The sequence below is a fragment of the Fundulus heteroclitus genome, unplaced genomic scaffold (genome assembly GCF_011125445.2).
Source record: "Fundulus heteroclitus isolate FHET01 unplaced genomic scaffold, MU-UCD_Fhet_4.1 scaffold_44, whole genome shotgun sequence".
Classification (NCBI taxonomy): Eukaryota; Metazoa; Chordata; class Actinopteri; order Cyprinodontiformes; family Fundulidae; genus Fundulus; species Fundulus heteroclitus.
Window position 1 is genome coordinate 1,058,830 of NW_023396857.1, and position 24,163 is coordinate 1,082,992.

General features: G+C 41.8%; 3 protein-coding genes across 3 annotated transcripts; 1 reads left to right on the forward strand and 2 right to left on the reverse strand.

Annotated features, from left to right (window-relative positions):
- Positions 1–2,451: 2,451 nt before the first annotated feature.
- On the reverse strand, positions 2,452–3,414 carry LOC118560512 (olfactory receptor 10A3-like). Its single transcript, XM_036131538.1, has one exon. The coding sequence runs from the start codon at positions 3,409–3,411 to the stop codon at positions 2,482–2,484; it is 930 nt and encodes a 309-aa protein (XP_035987431.1). The 5' UTR covers positions 3,412–3,414; the 3' UTR covers positions 2,452–2,481.
- A 4,511-nt stretch (positions 3,415–7,925) lies between these two features.
- LOC105923780 (olfactory receptor 10A3-like) lies at positions 7,926–8,916 on the reverse strand. The gene has a single exon (XM_036131539.1). It carries the CDS (start codon positions 8,883–8,885, stop codon positions 7,956–7,958), a length of 930 nt encoding a protein of 309 aa, XP_035987432.1. The 5' UTR covers positions 8,886–8,916; the 3' UTR covers positions 7,926–7,955.
- Positions 8,917–21,565: 12,649 nt separating this feature from the next.
- On the forward strand, positions 21,566–23,447 carry LOC105922178 (olfactory receptor 4C3-like). Its single transcript, XM_012858060.2, has one exon. It carries the CDS (start codon positions 21,694–21,696, stop codon positions 22,651–22,653), a length of 960 nt encoding a protein of 319 aa, XP_012713514.2. The 5' UTR covers positions 21,566–21,693; the 3' UTR covers positions 22,654–23,447.
- Positions 23,448–24,163: the final 716 nt, after the last annotated feature.

Below are 24,163 nucleotides of genomic sequence, written 5' to 3' on the forward strand. Positions count from 1 at the left end.
TATATATATATATATATATATATATATATATATATATAGATATATATATAAACCAATAATCTAATCAAGTGGCGCGTTTAAGCCGACCAGACACAGAAGGAGGAAGGCGTCAGAGCTTTAGCTCACCTGAGCGGTACCTGGCCTGATCCAATGCTCCTTGATGTTCAGGTTCCGTGTGCATTTTGCTCACTAATCAGACCAATCTCTCGCCCTGAGATCGTTTCCTGCTCCTGCTCGCGTCTGGTTCATTCCATCCTGGTTCTCTGGCAACTCCGGCTCCCTCGAGCCTTCCTGGAAACTCCGGGCGACCTGGTGCTCCCTGTCCTGCTGCCATCCTCCGTCATGGAACTCCCAACCCAGGTCCAACAACACCTCGGTCTGTCACTGACAGCTGCAGCCTGACCAGCTCTGCCTCACCGTCATCCGTAAATCAACCTCCACTCCCGTCTTCTCTGACCTGATGTTTGCCGGTGCTCACTTTCTGCTTCTTTCTCTCCTCACAGTCAGTGACCAGAGCCTTCCCAGATGGACGTTATCCACGTCAACCCTTACCTGCCCGTCGTTCATGTCAATAAACACCTTTTACTGTCACACTGCATCTGTGTTTGTTGCTTCAAGGTCGTCATGGAAAATCCAGCCGTGACACATATCTGTGGTTCTCCATTTCTCCATCTCAGGTCCTCTACCTTGAGCGTCCTTCTTAGGATCTTAGTTGTTCCTCAGATCTTCAGGACTGAGATGTCTTTCTCCAGTTGTCTGTTGGAGCCACTTGTCCAGAGCGGGGGTTACTGCTCTGAGCGCTCTGCTGACCACGGCCACCACTGTTGTCTTCACCTTCCAGGCTCTTTCTAGTTTCTCCCTGAGCCTTTGGTATTTCTCCAGCTTCTCTTTTTTCCTGTTTCCATCCTGATGGCCACATCGGTCAAAGCGGCTGTCCTCTGCTGCTTATCAAGGATCACAATGTCCGGTTGGCCATTACCATTTTGTCTGTTTGCATCTGGAAGTCCCACAGGATCTTAGCTCTATCGTTCTCCACCAGCTTGGGAGGAGACTCCCATGCTGACCTGGGGGGTCTCCAGTTGGTTTTCTGAACAGATGTTTCTGTCCACTATACCAGCTACTTGGTTATGGTGTTCCATGTATTCCTAAACTGCTAGTATCTTACACCCTGCTATGAGATGCTGGATGGTTTCTGAGTCCTCTTTGCAGAGCCAGCTCCTGGGATCTTACCTGGTCTGGTAGATCTGGGCCTGTATTACTCTGGTGCTGAAGGCCTGCTCCTGTGCTGCCATGATCTGAGCTTCAGGGCTGTCCTTCAGTCCAGCCCTCTCTAGGCATTGGTAGGATTTGGTCATATCAGCTGAACAGCAGACCATTGATATATGTTATTGGATAGGACATCCCCTAGTCACCTCTATAGGCTGTAATCTGCACACAGAGGAGCCATTGCTATGCATTAAAATAAAACCATGCTGTTCTAATGTGGAATCAGCACACCTGTCAAAGAAACTCCTTAATTCTTATATTTCTATAAAATATGTCTCACATTAGGCTGCAGTGGGTAGCGCTGTTGCCTTGCAGCCAGAAGGTCCTGGGTTCAAGTCCTACCCTTGCCATGGGTCTTTCTGCATGGAGTCTGCATGTTCTCCCTGTGCATGCGTGGGTTCTCTTCGGGTACTCCAGCTTCCTCCCACAGTCCAAAAACATGACTGCTAAGTTAATTGAAATTCTCCTTAGGAATGAGTGTGTGTGAGAATGGTTGTTTGTCTCTGTGTTGCTGCTGTAGACTGGCGACCTGTCCAGGGTGAACCCCACCTTTCACCCATTGACAGCTGGAGATAGACCCCATAGATGCGTTAGAAGACAGATGGATGTCTCACATTAAAGCTGACAAAATTGCCAATGTTATGATAAATAAAAATATGTACTCTCCCTAAACACAAATACATCAGCAGTGTGGGAACTGTTCCTACTATGCTGCTCAGTTTATTTTTAAACAGCTCAAGCTGCATTATTGCATCACAGTTTGTTGGTTTCTGGCCTTAAAGCTGAAACAGACGAATTAAAGAGTAATTGACCTCTGCGTGTTATGTGCAAATTCTGAGCCCCTGTTCTTATGATTACATAATGACAATCAAGACTCTTGATACTTGATATAGCTATACCTAAATAGTTTGCATATTTAGACATTTACCTAAATATTTGGATATTTACCTATCATTTAGCTAAATGTATAATAACCTAGCTGTAGCTACATATGTGGGCATGCTTAAATTTAACATTTAGGTAAATTTTTCTTAACATTTAATTGTCTAAGTAGTTACAACCTTGTAGACATTTAACTGTTTAGCACACCACTTTTCTGAAAAAATGTCACAAAATAGTGCCGCTAACGTTTAATTGAGTAACTTTACAAACAGCGCCCAGAGACTATGTTTAAGAGGTGATGTCTGTCAGACTGAATCAGAGAATCAGCATTTTTTATTTCAATTTCACCCAGAACAAACGTTTCCACATGCTGCGTATTGTAGACAGCTTCACACCGTACATCACAGGGTTGAACAGTGGCTGACATGTTACATAGTACAATGATAACAATACTTTTACAGCACCGGGAGTGCTGCTCATGTTGAACCTGCTCTGCAACACCTCAAAGCAAATCCCAAATGAGAAGTTAACCAGGGAGGCCAGGTGAGGCGTGCAGGTGCTGACGGCCTTCTGCCGGGTCTGTTTGGATCCAGAAAAACACACCTTCAGGATCCTCATGTAGGTGTAGAGGATCAAACCCACTGAAACAAAAACTACGAGCGCCGTGCTGATGAGGCCATAAATGTTGTTGACTGTTGTGTCCGAGCAGGCCAGTTTAACTATAGAGTAGTTGTCACAGTATACTTTGTTAATGAAGTTTCCGCAGAGCGGCAAAGAGAAACTCAAAGACGTTGTAGTAGTAACTATCAGAAAGGCTGTTATCCAGGCAGCAGCAATGAAAAGTGCAACTTTCTTCAGGCTCATCAGTGCGTGGTACTGCAGAGGGTGGCAGATGGCCAGGTATCGGTCATAAGACATGACGGCTAGATTACAGAACTCTACACCTGCGTACGTGTAAAGACAGAAGATCTGCAGGAAGCAGAGCGGAGCAGAAATAATGTGAACATCAGAGAGGATCTGGACCAGCAGGAAGGGGAACAAACCTGTGCTGCCGTATAGTTCATTCACAAACAGGCTGCACAGAAACATGTACATAGGTTCATGTAAGCTCCTTTTCACACAGATAACCATGATCAGCAGCACGTTAGAGCCAACGATCAGGACATACAGACACAGCAGGATCAGGAATAAAACATATTTTACCTGTTTGGTATCAAAATAAGCACCAAGAGTGAAATATGAAACCTGTGTTGAGTTCAGCATGATGATCCTTACACTTAAAAAGTTCTTATTGTTCAAGTGTAGCTCAAACACTCATGTTACATTTTCCCAGAGATTTTACCTCTAGAATGTTATCACTGATGTTCGCCACTGTTCAGATAATGAATCAACGTAAAAAGCAACAATTAATGTTCATGTCATTATTTCACTGACAGTAAACTACTTCTAACCAAACCTTGAACCTTCCTCTGCTGCTTTAAAGGTTTCAGGAACCTCCCACATCAACAGGCTGATGTCATCACCAAACGGAGGCCCATATTTCTAATCACTATGATAGTCAGCAGAGAAACAAATTCAAAACAAAAGCAGGAAAAACAAATACGAACACTTATGAAACTCTAACAATTTTCAACTCAAGGTTAGTCCTGCTAGCTTTCTCTAAGAAGCTGTTAACTCTGCTAGCCGTCTCTGAAAAGCTGTGGACTCTGCTAGCCGTCTCTGAGAAGCTGTTAACTCTGCTAGCCGTCTCTAAGAAGCTGTTAACTCTGCTAGCCGTCTCTGAGAAACTGTTAACTCTGCTAGCCGTCTCTGAGAAGCTGTTAACTCTGCTAGCCATCTCTAAGAAGCTGTTAACTCTGCTAGCCGTCTCTAAGAAGCTGTTAACTCTGCTAGCCGTCTCTGAGAAGCTGTTAACTCTGCTAGCCGTCTCTAAGAAGCTGTTAACTCTGGTAGCCGTCTCTGAGAAGCTGTGGACTCTGCTAGCCGTCTCTGAGAAACTGTTATCTCTGCTAGCCGTCTCTGAGAAGCTGTTAACTCTGCTAGCCGACTCTGAGAAGCTGTTAACTCTGCTAGCCGTCTCTGAGAAGCTGTTAACTCTGCTAGCCGTCTCTGAGAAGCTGTAGACTCTGCTAGCCGTCTCTGAGAAACTGTTATCTCTGCTAGCCGTCTCTGAGAAGCTGTTAACTCTGCTAGCCGTCTCTGAGAAGCTGTTAACTCTGCTAGCCGACTCTGAGAATCTGTTATCTCTGCTAGCCGTCCCTGAGAAGCTGTTAACTCTGCTAGCCGTCTCTGAGAAACTGTTATCTCTGCTAGCCGTCCCTGAGAAGCTGTTAACTCTGCTAGCCGACTCTGAGAAACTGTTATCTCTGCTAGCCGACTCTGAGAATCTGTGGACTCTGCTAGCCATCTATGAGAAGCTATGAACTCTCGCACATGTCAGTCAGCTCCGTGAGTGCCGTCCGCCTCAGGATCCGCTCCGCCTCAGCCCGTGGTCTCCGTGGGAGCCATCTGCTTCTGGTTCGCCTCGACAGGATCGCCGCTCGCGATGCCCCGCATCTGACTCTGTTCCCTGGAATCGCCCTTCGTGAAGCCCGACGCTGCCCAGCATGTCAAGGACGTTACTGCCCAGCGCCTCCTAGTTCTGCTTTAGTTTCTAGTTCTTAGTTTTGTGTTTTGGTTCTTGCTTTAGTATTCTTGTTCCTGCCTTAATTTTCTAGTCCTACCTTAGTTTGTCTAGTTCTGTTTTAGTCGTGTTATTCCTGCCTCAGTTGTCTAGTTTCTGCCCTAGTTTCTGTCTTTGTTTTGAGTTATTTTTTTCACCCTCGAGTTTCAAATTACTTAGCATCCCCTAGTTTCGAATTATTCAGTGGTTCTTAGGTTTCTTGCAGTTCTTTAGTTTTTGTCTGGCTTTAGTTTATAGTTTTTGTCTTTGTTTACTAGATTTGCCTTAGTTTTCTAGTTCTTGAGTTTTCTAGTGTTGTTTAAATCTTGCAGTTCCTGTTTAGCCTTGTAGTTCTCGTATTAATGGTGTAGTTCCCATTTCAGTCTTGTAGTTCCTCTCTTTGTTCTGTAGTTCCGACCTTTGTTTTCTAGTTCTTGGTTTAGTTTCTCAGTTTTCATTTTAGTTTTCCAGTTTTGCTTCAGTTTTCCAGTCTTTGTTTTCATTTTCTAGTGTTTAACTTGATTATCTTTTTTCTGTGCTCAATAGGTTCCTGCGCCGTACGGGTTCCTGCGCTTTCCCGCCGCGCATTAAGGTCCCGGCGCTCATTAAGGTCCCGGCGCTTGTAAGGTTCCTGAGCTCCCTAAATATGAGCTGTGTTATGCTCCTTTGTTTTGTCTTAGTCCTCGTGTTCTTTTGTTTTGTCTGGTACTTGCCCTCTGTAGTTTCAGTTTGGTTCCCCTGTTCTAGTTCTCCTCCTAGTTCCTCTGTTTCCCTAGTGTTTTATTATTCTAGGTTTTGCCTCTAGTCTTTCTGTCTGGCTTTAATTTTCTAGTTTTCGCTTTAGTTATATAGTTTTGCTTTAGTATTTTGTTCCTTCCCTAGTTTTCTAGTTTAGTTTTGATTTTCTCATTTTTGCTTTAGTTTTGCTTTTCTGTTGTTATCCCTGCCCCAGTTTTCTAGTTTTTGCTTTATTGTTTTAGTTCATGCCTTAGCTTTCTAGTTTTTGCCTTTTGTTTTCTAGTTCTTGGTTTTTAGCTTCTGTCTTGCTTTCTAGTCCCTGCGCTGTATGGGTTCCTGTGCTTAAGGGTTCCTGCGCTCGATAAGGTCCCTGCACTCATTAAGGTCCCGGCTCCTAAGTCGCTGGCTGTGCCCTCTGGTGCACCAGGCCTGTCGCTGTCCAGCGCACACAAGCTGCCGCCAGAGCCCTCCGGCGCTCCCAAGTCGCTGTCTGTGCCCTCTGGCGCTTCCGGTCTGTCTCTGCCCAGCGCACCCCCTGTCCCCTGGCTTGTTAGATTGCCCTTCGTTCCTAGTATTTTGTTTCCTCCATTTCCATGGCGTGTTAGGACGCCCTCTGTTCTTGTTCCCTGGCGTGTTAGGATGCCCTCAGTTCTTGTTCCCGTTTCCCTCATGCCCTGCCGTTTCCCTCACGCCCCAGCATTTGTTCACGCTAGTTATGCTCCAGCGTTTCTGTACGTTGTTGAGCTCTAGCGTTTCGTACGCCTGTTGTCCCCTGCCGTTTCGGTACACTAGTTGTATGCCAGTGTTTCCATACGCCTGTCTTTCCCTCTGGCGTTCGGCACGCTAGTAGTGCTCCAGCGTATTCGTACGTCTGTTGAGCCCTAGCACTTTCGTATACCTTTTTCTTCGCTCTGGCGTTTCCGCACGCCAGTCCCTTTGGCGTTTCTGCACGCCTATCTTGTCCCCCTGGCGTTTCCGTACGCCTGTGTAGTTCTAGGTTATTTGGTTCCTCTTGTGTGTTCTGTTTATTGTTTTTTCTGATCTGAATTAGCTTTGTTTTTCCATATATTCTTACACTGCTAGTATCTTACACCCTGCTATGAGATGCTGGATGGTTTCTGAGGCCTCTTTGCAGAGCCAGCTCCTGGGATCTTACCTGGTCTGGTAGATCTGGGCCTGTATTACTCTGGTGCTGAAGGCCTGCTCCTGTGCTGTCATGATCACAGCTTCAGGGCTGTCCTTCATTCCAGCCCTCTCTAGGCATTGGTAGGATTTGGTCATATCAGCTGAACAGCAGACTATTGATATATGTCATTGGATAGGATATCCCCTAGTCACCACTATAGGCTGTAATCTGCACACAGAGGAGCCATTGCTATGCATTAAAATAAAACCATGCTGTTCTAATGTGGAATCAGCACACCTGTCAAAGAAACTCCTTAATTCTTATATTTCTATAAAATATGTCTCATATTAGGCTACAGTGGGTAGCGCTGTTGCCTTGCAGCCAGAAGGTCCTGGGTTCAAGTCCTAACCTTGCCATGGGTCTTTCTGCATGGAGTCTGCATGTTCTCCCTGTACATGCGTGGGTTCTCTTCGGGTACTCCAGCTTCCTCCCACAGTCCAAAAACATGACTGCTAAGTTAATTGAAATTCTCCTTAGGAATGAGTGTGTGTGAGAATGGTTGTTTGTCTCTGTGTTGCTGCTGTAGACTGGCGACCTGTCCAGGGTGAACCCCACCTTTCACCCATTGACAGCTGGAGATAGACCCCATAGATGCATTAGAAGACAGATGGATGTCTCACATTAAAGCTGACAAAATAGCCAATGTTATGATAAATAAAAATATGTACTCTCCCTAAACACAATTACATCAGCAGTGTGGGAACTGTTCCTACTGTGCTGCTCAGTTTATTTTTAAACAGCTCAAGCTGCATTATTGCATCACAGTTTGTTGGTTTCTGGCCTTAAAGCTGAAACAGACAAATTAAAGAGTAATTGGCCTCTGCGTGTTATGTGCAAATTCTGAGCCCCTGTTCTTATGATTACATAATGACAATCAAGACTCTTGATACTTGATATAGCTATACCTAAATAGTTTGCATATTTAGACATTTACCTAAATATTTGGATATTTACCTATCATTTAGCTAAATGTATAATAACCTAGCTGTAGCTACATATGTGGGCATGCTTAAATTTAACATTTAGGTAAATTTTTCTTAACATTTAATTGTCTAAGTAGTTACAACCTTGTAGACATTTAACTGTTTAGCACACCACTTTTCTGAAAAAATGTCACAAAATAGTGCCGCTAACGTTTAATTGAGTAACTTTACAAACAGCGCCCAGAGACTATGTTTAAGAGGTGATGTCTGTCAGACTGAATCAGAGAATCAGCATTTTTTATTTCAATTTCACCCAGAACAAACGTTTCCACATGCTGCGTATTGTAGACAGCTTCACACCGTACATCACAGGGTTGAACAGTGGCTGACATGTTACATAGTACAATGATAACAATACTTTTACAGCACCGGGAGTGCTGCTCATGTTGAACCTGCTCTGCAACACCTCAAAGCAAATCCCAAATGAGAAGTTAACCAGGGAGGCCAGGTGAGGCGTGCAGGTGCTGACGGCCTTCTGCCGGGTCTGTTTGGATCCAGAAAAACACACCTTCAGGATCCTCATGTAGGTGTAGAGGATCAAACCCACTGGAACAAAAACAACGAGCGCCGTGCTGATGAGGCCATAAATGTTATTGACCGTTATGTCCGAGCAGGCCAGTTTAACTATAGAGTAGTTGTCACAGTATATTTTGTTAATGAAGTTTCCGCAGAGCGGCAAAGAGAAACTCAAAGACGTTGTAGTAGTAACTATCAGAAAGGCTGTTATCCAGGCAGCGGCAATGAAAAGTGCAACTTTCTTCAGGCTCATCAGTGCGTGGTACTGCAGAGGGTGGCAGATGGCCAGGTATCGGTCATAAGACATGATGGCTAGATTAAAGAATTCTACATCTGCGTACGTGTAAAGACAGAAGATCTGCAGGAAGCAGAGCGGAGCAGAAATAATGTGAACATCAGAGAGGATCTGGACCAGCATGAAGGGGAACAAGCCTGTGCTGCCATACAGTTCATTCAGAAACAGGTTGCACAGAAACATGTACATAGGTTCATGTAAGCTCCTGTTCACACAGATCACCACAATCAGCAGCACGTTAGAGCCAACGATCAGGACATATAGACACAGCACGATGAGAAATAAAACATATTTTACCTGTTTGGTATCAAAATAAGCACCAAGAGTGAAATATGAAACCTGTGTTGAGTTCATCATGATGATCCTTACACTTAAAAAGTTCTTATTGTTCAAGTGTAGCTTAAACACTCATGTTACCTTTTCCCGGAGATTTTACCCCTAGAATGTGATCACTGATGTTCGCCACTGTTCAGATAATGAATCAACGTAAACAGCAACAATTAATGTTCATGTCATTATTTCACTGACAGTAAACTACTTCTAACCAAACCTTAAACCTTCCTCTGCTGCTTTACAGGTTTCAGGAACCTCCCACATCAACAGGCTGATGTCATCACCAAACGGAGGCTCATATTTCTAATCACTATGATAGTCAGCAGAGAAACAAATTCAAAACAAAAGCAGGAAAAACAAAGATGAACACTTATGAAACTCTAACAATTTTCAACTTCACCACCACATGACACATGCTTTAAAATATATTTTTCATAAATTGTTATATTATTTACTTGAAATTGTTGCATTATTCCTTTTGTGAACACTGATGTCACAATAATAATAAATGATAAATAAATCAAGATTTTTTTGATTTCATCATTTTAAAATTAGATATTTGAATATTGCTCACTGCTCATATGCCTACATGTAGTTGTGTAAGTTGGTAAATAGTAAATTACATTACAGAAATCCCCTTGATTATGTCTGATGTTTTTGGGAGGGAGGGGGGGGGGGGCTTTGAGGTATAGTGCCCAGGTTTTTGACGTCTTACTGCTTCAGCCTACTTTCAGCTAGAAACGTCATTCAACTTTTAAAATGTAGTAATATCTTTTCGCTATTATGGTATGTTTCAGCTTTTTCATATCTTTCACCATTTTCGTAGAGTACGTCTTTAAAATAATTTTGGCTTTTCAAGAAATTCAGCAAATAACATGCGTTGCTATGGTCGTCAAGGAGGCTCTTTTAGAGTGCGCACTCTAGAAATTCAACAAATTCTTCTTCTCCGAACAACTTCTTCTCACTCGCTCAATTTTCACCCTATCCACATAAATTATACATCAAAACGTAGGAATTTTTGTCTGGATTCGGAAAATGTAACCATCATTGGTGTGGGATTTATAGATTTTTCGCAAATCACCTCAGAGCGACACTAACCCGAAACCTTCCCCATTCATTTCCTATGGAGCGGTTTTGAAAAATGACGTCTGAAAATCCAAAACATCACATGTTTTCGCATCGTCGCTACTCCTAAACCGTTTCATGTACAGGCATGAGACTTTCACACATTCATGTCCTAACCCTTCTGGCGCTCACAAAAAAGGAATTTTGTCGATAAATGTTACGGTTTTGCCGCAGGAACAATTTGTTCGGGAGTAGCGTTTTGGAAAAATGCTAAAACAGGATCAGACTTCCATCCCCCCAAATGAGGCACTTTTCTACATCGTCGCTACTCCTAAACCGTTTTATGTACAGGCATGAGACTTTCACACATTCATGTCCCAACCCTTCTGGCACTCACACAAAAGGAAATTTGTGGATGTTACGGTTTTTCCGCAGGAACAATTTGTTCGGGAGTAGCAAATGCGCAAAATCCTTAAAACGCTTTGGAGCTTCATTCTTCCACATCATCCACTTATTTACATCGTCGCTGTGCCTACACCGATTTTTGTACAAACATAAAAATGAGCTCCATAGTCCTCAAAAGCCTGCTGATACTCACAGTGAAAGAATTACTTTGATATCTCTTATACTTTTTCAGCTACAGTGATTTGTTTGGGAACCTTTTTAGAGGATTTCTGAAATTCGCTAAAAATCCCCTTTATATCATAATTTTTTACGCCTTTATTGAACTTTTTCCAGCAAAAACCGATAGTTTTTCTTGTTCTCCTATCCATTACGAAATAAACGCAGAAAAAATGACGTCTCTACCATTTACGGAACAGGAGATATGGATCGTTGTTCGAGGCAAAGTTCTCCATTATAACCCAATAGGCAGAGTCTGACACAAAGTCTCTGCACTTCGGTAGACTGGCCCGCTGCAGGTGTGTGAGTGAGTTTCCATGACGACGGAACTCTGAGGGCCAGAGGGAGAGGCTCTATTGAAATAGAATGGCAACTTTCAACATCCCCTGCAGTGGCTGTGATTAATGTAGGAACCTGAAATTTGCACACTCACTTCCTCTTAACATTTTAAAAATTTCAAGTGACTTTCAGCCATGTACACCTTTCTGTCCCATTTTGGATGTCACATGCTTTCCTATTGGGCCTTTGCTTCCAACAGGACCTGGCATGATGCCCACACACGACCCAATTGGCCAATACAGCACCACCCACCTGTGGGAAATGGCGCTACTGACCATTTTGGTCAAATGTTGAATTCTGGGCCCAGATGTGGTGAGACTGAGTTGCTAAAGGAGGCCAATCTGACCCATGAACTTTGGTCACGTTTGGTGACATTAAGTATTGGCACCCCTTTTTGAGGCACTTCCCAGTACAGGATTTGGACCAAACTGACAGAGTACAATCCCCCGGTGATACTGAACACAACCTTGTTAGCGGCTATTGCTTAGCATGTTGCTAACCGGAATAGCTCTAGGAAGCTCGTACAAACTTCTGCTTCACAGAGTCTGTACTTCCTTTAGAGAGACAGCTCCACAAGAAATTTGGCCTACGTCAAATTTTTCAAATTCTTAAAATTTTTAAAATTATTCAAATTTCTTCAAATTCTTCAAATTTCTTCAAATTTGTCAAATTTCTTCAAATTTGTCAAATTTCTTCAAATTTTTCAAATTCTTCAAATTTCTTCAAATTCGTCAAATTCTTGAAATTTCCTCAAATTCTTCAAATTTTTTCAAATTTTTCAAATTCCTTCAACTTTTTCAAATTCTTCAAATTTTTTTAAATTTTTCAAATTCCTTCAATTTTTTTTAATTTTTCTAATTCTTCAAATTTTTTCAAATTCTTCATGTTTTTCAAATTCTTCAAATTTTTACAAATTTTACAAATTTCTTCAAATTCTTCAAATTTCTTTACATTTTTAAAATTTTTCAAATTTCTTCAATTTTTTTAAATTCTTCAAATTTCTTCAAATTTTTCAATTTTTTTCAAATTCTTCAAATTCCTTCAAATTCTTCTATTTCTGTCAATTTTTCAAACTTTTTCAAATTCTTCAAATTTTTCAATTTTTTAAAATTCTTCAAATCTGATTTCAATGTTTTCTGCATCATTCTGCAGATTACCATTATCACTCGCTGTTACGCAGGAACAGCTTTTTCTAGTTCAAAATAATGTGCTTACCTCCAAGAATCAAACGCTGTCTTCTCGGCCATCTTGCCGGGGTACAAACACAAGTAGCTTACACACACAGGTGCGCGCGCGCGCACACACACACACACACACCCACACACACACAGAGAGGCAAGGAGCAGGGTACAGACGCAAGCAGCCGCATCTGACTAAATGCAGAAAAGCAGGGACTTTCCTTATCGAGGGAAATTCTTAAAGTAACGGAGTAACGAGTGCTTATTTTGGAAAATAACAGAGTTACCGATTACTGAATTTGCAAAACTAACGCGTTAGATTACTCGTTACTGAAAAAAACTAATAAGAGTACTCTAACGCGTTTCTTATAACGCGTTTCTTAGGCAAGGCAAGGCAAGGCAAATTTTTTTATATAGCACAATTCAGTACAAGACAATACAAAGTGCTTTACATGATTAAGATATAGCAAAATAATAAAATGTAGATAGAAAATAGAATAAAAGCAAGTAGGGATAGAATGTAGTAACAAAAAAGAACATTAAAAACAGTAAAACTGTTTAACTAGAACAGTCAAAGGCAGGGGCCAGAACAGGCGACATAGAATCCTACCTAAAACTACTGGCTAAGGATAAGCGTAAATACCGCAAAATTGTTATTCACGCTGGCGGTAATGACACCCGGTCACGCCGATCAGAGGTCACCAAAGTTGGTGTTGCTTCGGTTTGTGAGTTTGCTAAAACTATGTCGGACTCTGTAATTTTCTCTGGTCCCCTGCCTGATCTGACCAGTGATGACATGTTTAGCCGCATGTCATCATTCAACCGCTGGTTGTCTAGAAAACGACGTGGGCTACATTGATAACTGGAGAACTTTCTGGGGAAAACCTGGTCTGATCCGGAGAGACGGCATCCATCCTACTTTGGATGGTGCAGCTCTTCTTTCTAGGAATCTGGCCGGATTTATTAGTTCTCCTAAATGCTGACAACCCAGGGTCCAGACCAGGAAACAGAGCCGTAGTTTAACACACCTCTCTGCAGCTTCTGTACTGTTACCCACCCATTATCCTATTGAGACGGTGTCTTTCCCACGGCCAAAACTTAACAGATCAAAAACTGATCTAAAAGGAACAAATCATAAAAACCTAATAAAAATCAATATGGTTCACCTTGAACCTAAAAATAAAATAATAAAATGTGGTCTATTAAATATAAGGTCTCTCCCTCCAAAGACTTTGTTAGTTAATGAATTGATTTCTGATAATCAGATTGATTTGTTTTGTCTCACAGAAACCTGGCTACAAGAGGACTACGTTAGTATAAATGAGTCAACCCCCTCCAGTTATTCAAATTCCCACATTATCCGATCTGTGGGAAGAGGAGGAGGAGTGGCAACTATCTTTCAGTCTGATTTATTAATTAGTCCCAGGCCAACTAATAATTACAGTTCTTTTGAACATTTAACCTTCAGTTTCCCTCATCCAAACTGCAAAGCAATAAAACCTCTTCTGTTTGTTGTTTTGTATCGTCCACCAGGCCCTTACACTCAGTTTTTGGATGAGTTGTCAGATTTCTTATCTGATTTGGTGTTAAATACTGATAAGGTTATTATAGTGGGTGATTTTAACATCCATGTTGACACTGAATGTGATAACCTTAGTGTAGCCTTTAAAACTATCCTAGATTCAATTGGTTTTGCTCAAAATGTGCATGAACCGACGCACTCTCGGCTCCATACTTTAGACCTTGTGCTGACATATGGCATTGATTGTGAAGAATTAACAGTATTTCCTCACAACCCTGTCCTGTCTGATCATTTTTTAATAACATTTGAGTTTAATCTGACTGAATTCTCCACCCCCAAAAGAGGGTTCCATTATAGTAGATTTTTATCGGATAATGCTGTATCAAAACTTAAAGAGTCTGTCCCCTTCTTAATATCCTCAGTATTGCAGAAATGCCCTGTAGATGGCAGCATTGCTGTTTCTTCCCATTCACAAATCGATACCTTTGCTAACAATGTGACTTCCTCATTGCGTTCTGCATTAGACAATGTAGCTCCCTTGAAAAAGAAGGTGATTATTCACAGGAAGCTGGCTCCTTGGTTTAATTCAGAGCTGCGTTCCTTGAAGCACAATGTTAGGAAATTGGAGAGAAAATGGCGCTCTACACACCGAGAGGAATCCTACTTAATCTGGAGGGACAGACTATTGTTGTATAACAAGACCCTCCGCAGAGTTAGAGCAGCATATTTTTCATAATTAATTGAAGAGAATAAAAATAATCCTAGATTTCTCTTTAGTACAGTTGCCAAGCTTACCCAGAGCCACAGCTCTGTTGATCCATCCATTCCCTTAGCTCTCAGTAGTAATGATTTTATGGGATTCTTCATAAATAAAATTGATACCTTTAAAAATAAAATAATTGGCATTCTCCCAAACATGATTACCTCGTCCTCAGTAAGTGAGGCAGCATTGGAGGAATCTTTAGAATCTGCGCAGTGTTTGAACTGTTTAGAAGCAGTAGAGCTTTCTGAGCTATCTAAATTTTTAGCTTCATCTAAACCTTCTACCTGTATGTTAGACCCAATCCCAACCAAGTTGTTTAAGGACATATTCCCTTTGATCAGTGGCACTATTTTAGACATGATTAATCTATCCTTAGTAAATGGATATGTACCACAGGTTTTGAAAGTAGCTGTTATTAAACCTTTACTTAAGAAACCTTCTCTTGATCAAGATGAGTTAGTAAATTACAGACCTATATCTAATCTTCTTTTCTTATCTAAAATTCTTGAGAAAGTAGTTGCTAATCAACTTTGTGAACATTTACAAAGTAATGACCTACTTGAGGAGTTTCAGTCAGGCTTCAGAGCTCATCATAGCACTGAAACAGCTCTGGTGAAGGTCACTAATGATATTCTCATGGCCTCAGATAATGGACTTGTGTCTATACTTGTCCTGATAGATCTCAGTGCTGCGTTTGATACAGTTGATCACAATATTCTCCTACAAAGACTTGAACATACTGTAGGGATTAAGGGGAAAGCATTAGGCTGGTTTAAATCTTATCTGTCAGACAGATTCCAATTTGTTCATGTTAATAATAAATCTTCCTCAAACTCTAGGGTCACCTGTGGAGTACCACAGGGTTCAGTCCTTGAACCAATTCTCTTTACTATATATATGCTTCCGATAGGCAAAATTATCAGACAGCATGGGATTAATTTCCACTGTTATGCTGATGATACTCAGCTATATTTATCCATAAATCCTGATGAATCCAATCAATTACTTCGACTGCAGTCATGTCTTGATGACATCAAAAGCTGGATGACTTTAAATTTCCTGCATCTAAATTCTGACAAGACCGAAGTTTTAATCTTTGGGCCAGAGTCCTCAAAAAAATAAACTTCTTAACCAATCACTTAATCTGGGTGGCATTAACCTGGCCTCTGGTAATAAAGTAAAAAAATCTTGGTGTTATTTTTGACCAAGACATGTCATTTAAATCCCATATTAAACAGGTTTCCAGAGTTTCCTTTTTTCACCTCCGGAATATCGCCAAAATTAGAAACATTCTGTCCAGGAGTGATGCTGAAAAACTGGTCCATGCATTTGTTACTTCAAGGCTGGACTATTGTAATTCTTTACTATCAGGAATTCCACAAAATGCAGTTCAAAGCCTTCAGCTGATCCAAAATGCTGCAGCAAGAGTTCTGATGAAAATCAACAAGAGGGATCATATTTCTCCAATTTTAGCTTCCCTTCATTGGCTTCCTGTTAAATCAAGAATAGAATTTAAAATTCTTCTTCTAACGTATAAAGCCCTTCATAATCAAACTCCATCATATATCAGAGCTCTGATTACCCCGTATGTTCCTAACAGAGCACTTCGCTCTCAGACCGCAGGTCTGCTGGTGGTTCCTAGAGTCTCTAAAAGTAGAATGGGAGGCAGATCCTTTAGCTATCAGGCTCCTCTCCTGTGGAACCAACTCCCAGTTTTGGTCCGTGAGGCAGACACCCTGTCTACTTTTAAGACTAGGCTTAAAACTTTTCTTTTTGACAAAAATTATAACTAGTGACTCATGTTACTCTCAGCTACCTTTATAGTTTTACTGCTATAGGCTTAGGTTACTGGAGTATATCAGGATCTAATTTTCTCACTATATTGAGTTCTACTGTTCTTCAATTATGCATTATGTGTTGTCATTTCTGCTTTAACTTTCTGTTCTCTCTCTTTTCTCTTCATAGTAGGTACACCTGGTCTGGCGTTCTGTTAACTGTGACATCATCCAGAGAAGACGGCTCACCCGCTACTACCATCTAATGTAGAACAGATTACTAGATCAATGTGTGCTTCTGTGCTTTTTTGTTTCTCTTGTTGTGTCTCTGTTCTGTCTTCTGTAACCCCAGTCGGTCGAGGCAGATGACCGTTCATACTGAGCCCGGTTCTGCCGGAGGTTTTTTTTCCCGTTAATGGGTGGTTTTTCTTCCCACTGTCGCTTCATGCTTGCTCAGTATGAGGGATTGCAGCAAAGCCATGTACAATGCAGATGACTCTTCCTGTGGCTCTACGGTTCCCCAGGAGTGAATGCTGCTTGTCGGGACTTTGATGCAATCAACTGGTTTCCTTATATAGGACATTTTTGACCAATCTGTATAATCTGACCCAATCTGTATAATATGATTGAACTTGACTTTGTAAAGTGCCTTGAGATGACATGTTTCATGATTTGGCGCTATATAAATAAAATTGAATTGAATTGAATTGAATTTTAAACAGATGTGTTTTTAATCTTGATTTAAAAAAAACTCAAGCTTTCAGCACTTTTACAGTTTTCTGGAAGTTTGTTCCAGATAAGCGGAGCATAGGAACTAAATGCTGCTTCTCCATGTTTGGTTCTGGTTCTAGGTATGCAGAGTAGGCTGGAGCCAGAAGACCTGAGTGGTCTGGAGGGTTGATACACTGATAACAAGTCTGTAATGTATTTAGGTGCTTAGCCATTTAGGGATTTATAGACTAACAGAAGGATTTTAAAGTCTATTCTCTGAGATACAGGGAGCCAGTGTAAGGACTTTAGAACTGGGGTTATGTGCTCTACTTTCTTAGTCTTAGTGAGGACGCGGGCAGCAGCGTTCTGGATCAGCTGCAGCTGTCTGATCCACTTTTTAGGAAGACCTGTGAAAACACTGTTGCAGTAATCAATTCGACTAAAAATAAATGCATGGATTAGTTTTTCCAGATCCTGCTGAGACATCAGTCTTTTAATCCTAGAAATGTTCCTCAGGTGATAGAAAGCTGACCTTGTAATTGTCTTTAGATGCTTTTGAAGGTTCAGGTCTGAGTCCATCACTACTCCCTTATAACGCATACTCTTATAACGCATACCATCCATACCGCGTTTCTTATAATGCGTTACCCCCAACACTGGTGCTGACCAACCATCAGCAGACATGGCACAAGGCACAAAGTAAAGAAATAGAAACAGGAAGTAAAAGCAAGCTGAAATCCAAGGAAAAACTACGTCCACATAGAGTTTACAACAGCTAATTCTTTAACATCCATACAAGTTTAACTGAAAGAAATACAAACCAAAACAAGAACAATCGTAAAATCCACAATGCCCGCTACACCACCACCTTCCGTTTGCCACAGCCGACAAAAGGAGGAGAGAAACCAAGACAAAACACTTGGTCCCTGATGAATATCATGAAGTGAAGCTTTTTTCTGGGACACCATCGATACCTAGCATTGAGGGGCTTTATCCAGGCCATCGTCACAGCAACAATTTCATCAGTTTACGTCTGGTGTTCCTGGCTTAGCTCCAGGAACTCAACCAGAAAAAGTAACATAGGTCAACCAGCTGTGGGGAGATCAGTCGAGATTTGGTTCAGTATGAACTGCTTGACAAACCAGGCTGCAGGACCTCGTTGTTCAGATTGCTGGTGCGACAAATGAGCTCAGAAGAGACTTAATGTCCCGTGGCTCCAAAGAAAGAATCCATTCCTGAAAGGATCAGGTGCAAGAAAGGAACCTTGACCATTCATGAGTGGATTTACCGGTAACAACAATCTGGTCTCATATCCTGGAGTTGGTCACAGCTTGCTGCTTTGATGTGGTTCCCACAGGTTATGTTACTTGTCTTTAGTCTTCCTTACACCTGATTCCCGATACACTGACTTAGTGACTGTTGGGGACTGTGGTCATGTGGAACATATAAATTTCATCAGCATATTTGTTCAAGGAAAGGCTGTAGTACGACATACGACTGTACTTTCTGCGGAGGATGAGGAGAGCCCGCCTGCCCCCGCCCATCCTCACGACCTTCTACAGAAGCACCATAGAGAGTATTCTGACCAGCTGTCTCTCTGTGTGGTGCTGAGGCTGCAGTGCCTCCGACTGGAAGAACGTGAGGAGAGTGGTGAGGACAGCAGAAGGGATCATCGGGGCTCCTCTTCCCTCCATAAAAGACATTTCATCGCAGCGCTGTGTGTCTCGAGCCCGTAACATCATCAGGGACCCCTCACACCCCCACCATAGACTATTCTCCCTGCTGCCCTCTGGAAAGAGGTTCCGCAGCATCCGCTGCAGGTCCACTAGGTTCTGCAAAAGCTTTTTCCCTGCTGCCATCAGACTGTTGAACTGCTGAACAGCTGAAGTATAAAAACGGACTGTGTACCACACTCGACTCGCTCATTTGCACATTTGTATCGTATCCTGCAAAATTGCTGCTGCACCTTACCCAGAAACGTACTGCAAAACTGTTTACAATGCAACTGTCTACTTTTAAATCACTGCTGCACCTTACTGCATATTTGTTTACATTTGTTTTACATTGTTTACATTTCAACTGCCTACTGTTCACTGCTGCACTTTATCCGGAAGTCAATTGAAACATATCCTGTAAGCGACTGCGATTTATCACTGCACTTTATCTTGTACTGTAATTCACTGCAAGGTATCCTGTAGAGTCACTGCAATCTTTCTGAGCTGTGTGAAAACGAAATTTCGTTCTGTATGCACTCTGTGTATACAAAATGACAATAAAGGAAGTCTAAGTCTAAGTCATAATCTGTGCCAGTGGGCTCATATAGATGTGAATAAAAGGGGCCATAGAATGGAGCCTTGAGGAACCCCAAACATGTTTAGCTTTTCTTTTGAAGGTACATAGCCACGTTATTTGATCTTTATAAAACGTATACGTCAGTAGCTCGCTCTGGTTACATAGAATGTTTTTATGAAAGATTATCACGTTCTGCTGCCTTATTAGTTGTTATTTTGGTGTTTTATGTTTGGTTTCTGCTCAGTTTATTAGTACTTAAAGTATTTTGTGTATATCTATGATTTTAATGGAAGTAGGTACTGCGCATGCCCAACAGGGGTTAAAACAAGGAAGTGGCTAACGGCTATTAGCATTTCAGGTGAAACAATGAAGAATGGTCCAAGATCCAGTGGAAGAAAATTACAAAAACATGTGATTCCAAGAAGCTGATGATCATTAGAAGGTGCAGAGGAAGCAGTAGCAAGCACAGGAAAGGTCTGAGAATCACAGTGTTGAGGAAAGGTCGAGGCTTTGGTACTCAGAGATGACGAGGAATAGATTCTAGTGCTCAGAGGCAGTGGGGAGCAGGCCCTGGTGTTCCTAGGGGGCATATAGCATCCTCAGCTGCCTAAACGTGGCATCTGAGGAGCTGAAAAAGCTGCATCCTTATGCAATAAAAGAATATTTCTCAATATATTACATGATAATACATTTTATGTGTATTCATATATTGTGAAAAAACTAGTCCATGCATTTGTTACATCAAGGCTGGACCATTGTAATTCTTTACTATCAGGAAGTCCACAAAATGCAGTTCAAAGTCTTCAGCTGATCCAAAATGCTGCAGCAAGAGTTCTGATGAAAATCAACAAGAGGGATCATATTTCTCCAATTTTAGCTTCCCTTCATTGGCTTCCTGTTAAATCAAGAATAGAATTTAAAATTCTTCTTCTAATGTATAAAGCCCTTAATAATCAAGCTCCATCATATATCAGAGCTCTGATTACCCCGTATGTTCCTAACAGAGCGCTTCGCTCTCAGACTGCAGGTCTGCTGGTGGTTCCTAGAGTCTCTAAAAGTAGAATGGGAGGCAGATCCTTTAGCTATCAGGCTCCTCTCCTGTGGAACCAACTCCCAGTTTTGGTCCGTGAGGCAGACACCCCGTCTACTTTTAAGACTAATCTTAAAACTTTCCTTTGTGACAAAGCTTCTAGTCAGAGTGGCTCATGTTACCCTGAGCTACCTCTATAGTTATGCTGCTATAGGCTTAGGCTGCTGGAGGACATCAGGGTCTATTTCTCTCACTCTGCTGAGTTCTCCTACTGCTCTCCAATCTGCATTGTTTGTTGTTATTTCAGCTTTTAACTTTTTGTTCTCTGTCATTTTTCTCTTAATAGAAGGTATACCTGGTCTGGTGTTCTGTTAGCTGTGACATCATCAGGGGAGGCAGATCATCCTCTATTACCATCTAACATAGAAAGTACTCCTGGGTCAATGTGAGCTTCTGTGCTTTCTGTGTCTCTGCTCTGTCTTCTCTACCATAGAAAGTACTCCTGGGTCAATGTGAGCTTCTGTGCTTTCTGTGTCTCTGCTCTGTCTTCTCTAAGCCCCAGTGGGTGGAGGCAGATGAGCGTTCACACTGAGCCTGGTTCTGGTTCTGCTGGAGGTTCTCCTCCCTGTTAAAGGGCAGTTTTCCTCTCCACTGTCGCTTCATGCATGCTCAGTATGAGGGATTGCTGCCTGCAAAGCCATCAACAATGCAGATGACTGTCCACTGTGGCTCTACGCTCTTTCAGGAGGAGTGAATGCTGCTTGGAGAGACTTGATGCAACCTGCTGGGTTTCCTTAGTGAGGAAACTTTCTGACCAACCTGGAGGATCTGATGGAAGCCGACTTTGGAAAGAGGCTTCGAAATGACGTGATGTGAATTGGTGCTATAGAAATAAAATTCAACTGAAATGAATTCAATGGACATTTCTACCATCCTTTCAGAAATGCATTTGAAAGGTCAAACAATAATGTGTGAAGAGATGACCTGGGTCACAATCTCTGCTCAAAACAACCCCAAAGGGGTTCTGTGAGGTTGGGGTCAGGAGTCTGAGCAGGCCAGTCAAGTTCTTCTGCTTTTGCAGAGAGACCTTATTTGTCGCTCAAGATAAACACACTGCTGTTGAGCTAATCTGAAGGCCACAACAAGCTTTGACGTCTCTACACTTGGATCCAGTGATTTTGGCATCAAAGTGTACCTTGGGTGAGACACATGAGAATAGGTAAGAAAATGTTTAAACTTAGATCCAAAGTTGTTTCTTCATTCAGTAAACAGGTTTGGTTACTGTGGTGGTGGAGGAGGAGGAGGAGGAGGAGGAGGAGGAGGAGGAGGAGGAGGAGGAAGGATTTGGTTTCCTCATTTGTTCATAAAGTTCAGAGGAGGTGGGAAATGTGCAGATTGGGGAGGTGGATTCCAGAGAGCTGTGTGTTCATGATCCTTTGAACATTATGGGTTATTTTAGCATCCAGTCAAAGAGTCAGAGTAGCTGTCAGGAAATGCTCTTTAAATGTTAGTAAAATAACTTTGTTTTTGTACAAAATGACTCTGAATTCAACTCTATCCCCTGTTCCTTATTTTATCCTGGACGCGTACATCACCGTGGGAACGCTGCGGTACTTCTACTTTGTGATCGCTCTCACGCTGTACGCTGCCATCATTGTTGTCAACGTGCTGCTGATTGTGGTGATCTGTGTGAACAGGAGCTTACATGAACCTATGTACATGTTTCTGTGCAGCCTGTTTGTGAATGAACTGTACGGCAGCACAAGCTTGTTTCCCTTCCTGCTGGTCCAGATCCTCTCTGACGTTCACACGGTTTCTGTTCCTCTCTGCTTCCTGCAGATCTTCTGCCTCTACTCCTATGTGAACGTGGAGTTCTGTAATTTGGCCATCATGTCTTACGACCGATACTTGGCGATCTGCTGTCCTTTAAAGTACAACACACTGATGACCTTCGGCACTGCAGGGCTGTTCGTTGGGGTGATTTGGTTGTCGTCAGTCAGGTGTTTGATCACCATCATCCTGAGCCTCCGTCTGACGCTGTGTGGGAACGTCCTCAGCAGTCTCTACTGTCAGAACTACATGATAGTGAAGCTGGCGTGTTCGAACACCAACCTGAACAACATTTATGGGCTGTTTGCCACCACTCTCAGCGTGCTGGTGCCCCTGCTGCCCATTCTGTTCTCCTACATGAAGATCCTGAGGATCTGCTGTTCCGCCTCTTCTCAGACCAGACAGAAAGCCATCAACACCTGCATGCCTCACCTGGTCTCACTCTTAAATTTCACCTTTGGCTGCTTGTTTGAGATCATTCAGAGCAGATTCGATATGATCAATGTTCCCAGTGTGCTGCGCTTCATTCTGTCGCTTTACTTTGGGATCCTGCAGCCTCTCCTGAACCCCATCATTTTCGGGATGCAGATGTCAAAAATACGGAACATCTGTAAAGAGTTCCTTTATAAAAGGAGATTGAGTTTGACGACAAGTTTTACATTCTAAAAACAAAGATGTTGGCTCATTTAGAAAAAGTCAAATGTGAAACTTCCTGACTTTGTTTCCGTCTCAGGCTGAGAGGAATGCGGGATTAAAGATGTTTAGGAGGGATGGTTTGTGTGAAAAAAGCAAAGCAGCAGCCAGAGAGATGCAGTTAAACTGTGATTGTGTGAGGAGGGAGAATAAATTCTGCTTCATCTTAAAAACCAACAACATCCCAGCTTAGACCTTTCAAAACCATGTCAGTCACAAACCTGATAAAACCTCTGCTCTGATGTGTTAAAACATTTTCCCTCGTTTTTGCTCTTTTCTGTCCTAAGGATCTCTTGGCCGCTGGTTTTATAGTCTAATTCTCTTAAATAATGCAATCTGATTGGTGTTTTTATGCATTGTATGTATCTTTTCAGCCTCATTCGTGCTTCTGGCACGGCACAAGCTGCAGCCTGTTCACCAGCTCAAATATAGAAAATTATCCTGTTTCACATTTATTTCATCTGAGTTTGCTACTTTTATTAACTGTACAGTATTTTCTAATGTTTTAGATTCACCATTACTGTACAGTCTCTTGTTCTTATTCTTATTTGTGGATTTTTACCTTTGTCTGGTTCTGCATGCTTCTATCACTTTGCTGCTGGTACACCTGAGTCTCCCCAATGAGGGACAGCAGGTTATAATAAGGTAATTTCTAGCCATTAAAACATACACAGATGTTTTATTGTAATCAACTATAATAAAATGTTCAGAAACGGATGCAAATTGTATGTGAATGGTTAGCTATTTGGGAGCAGTAATAAAATATAACAGGAGACATTACATGCCTTAATGTTCTGTAGCATTGCATTATTTTTTAATTGTAATTGGAGTAAAGTCAAAAAGTCTGTAGCTCTCCAGATCACAGCAGGTCAAATATGTTTTATTGATGATAAATGTGATGCTCTCATTCTTTTTTGGAGATTTTTTCATGGCTCTAGTGGCTCACTATTTCTTACAGTAGGCTTACAGGAAGGGGGTGGAAGAGACACGTGGCAAAGGACCGTGTGTCAGAGTCGAACCTGGGTCGACCGCATCGAGGACTAAGGCCTCTGTATATGGGTCGCACTACCAGCTGCGCCACCAGCGCATCTGATGCTTTCAATCTTAATCAACCTCTTTCTAACTGTCAGTTTAGTACGCAATCCCTTTTTTTATGAACGCATCATGCAGAAAGTTAAAGAACAAGACCATTTCTGATAGATGTGTGTTTCTACTAGTCAGTGAGAATGCTGAGTCAGCATTCTCACTTATTAAGTTCCATCAGGTCTTGATTATTCCGTAAATTCTTCAAATTTTCCAAATTTTAAGAATTGGAAAACTCCAAAGATGGATCGATGGATCTATCTATCTATCTATCTATCTATCTATCTATCTATCTATCTATCTATCTATCTATCTATCTATCTATCTATCTATCTATCTATCTATCTATCTATCTATCTATCTATCTATCTATCTATCTATCTATCTATCTATCTATCTA

Coding starts and splice junctions, on each gene's coding strand:
- LOC118560512 (XM_036131538.1), bottom strand. CDS start 3,411: ATGCTGAACTCAACACAGGTTTCATATTTCACTCTTGGTGCTTATTTT.
- LOC105923780 (XM_036131539.1), bottom strand. CDS start 8,885: ATGATGAACTCAACACAGGTTTCATATTTCACTCTTGGTGCTTATTTT.
- LOC105922178 (XM_012858060.2), top strand. CDS start 21,694: ATGACTCTGAATTCAACTCTATCCCCTGTTCCTTATTTTATCCTGGAC.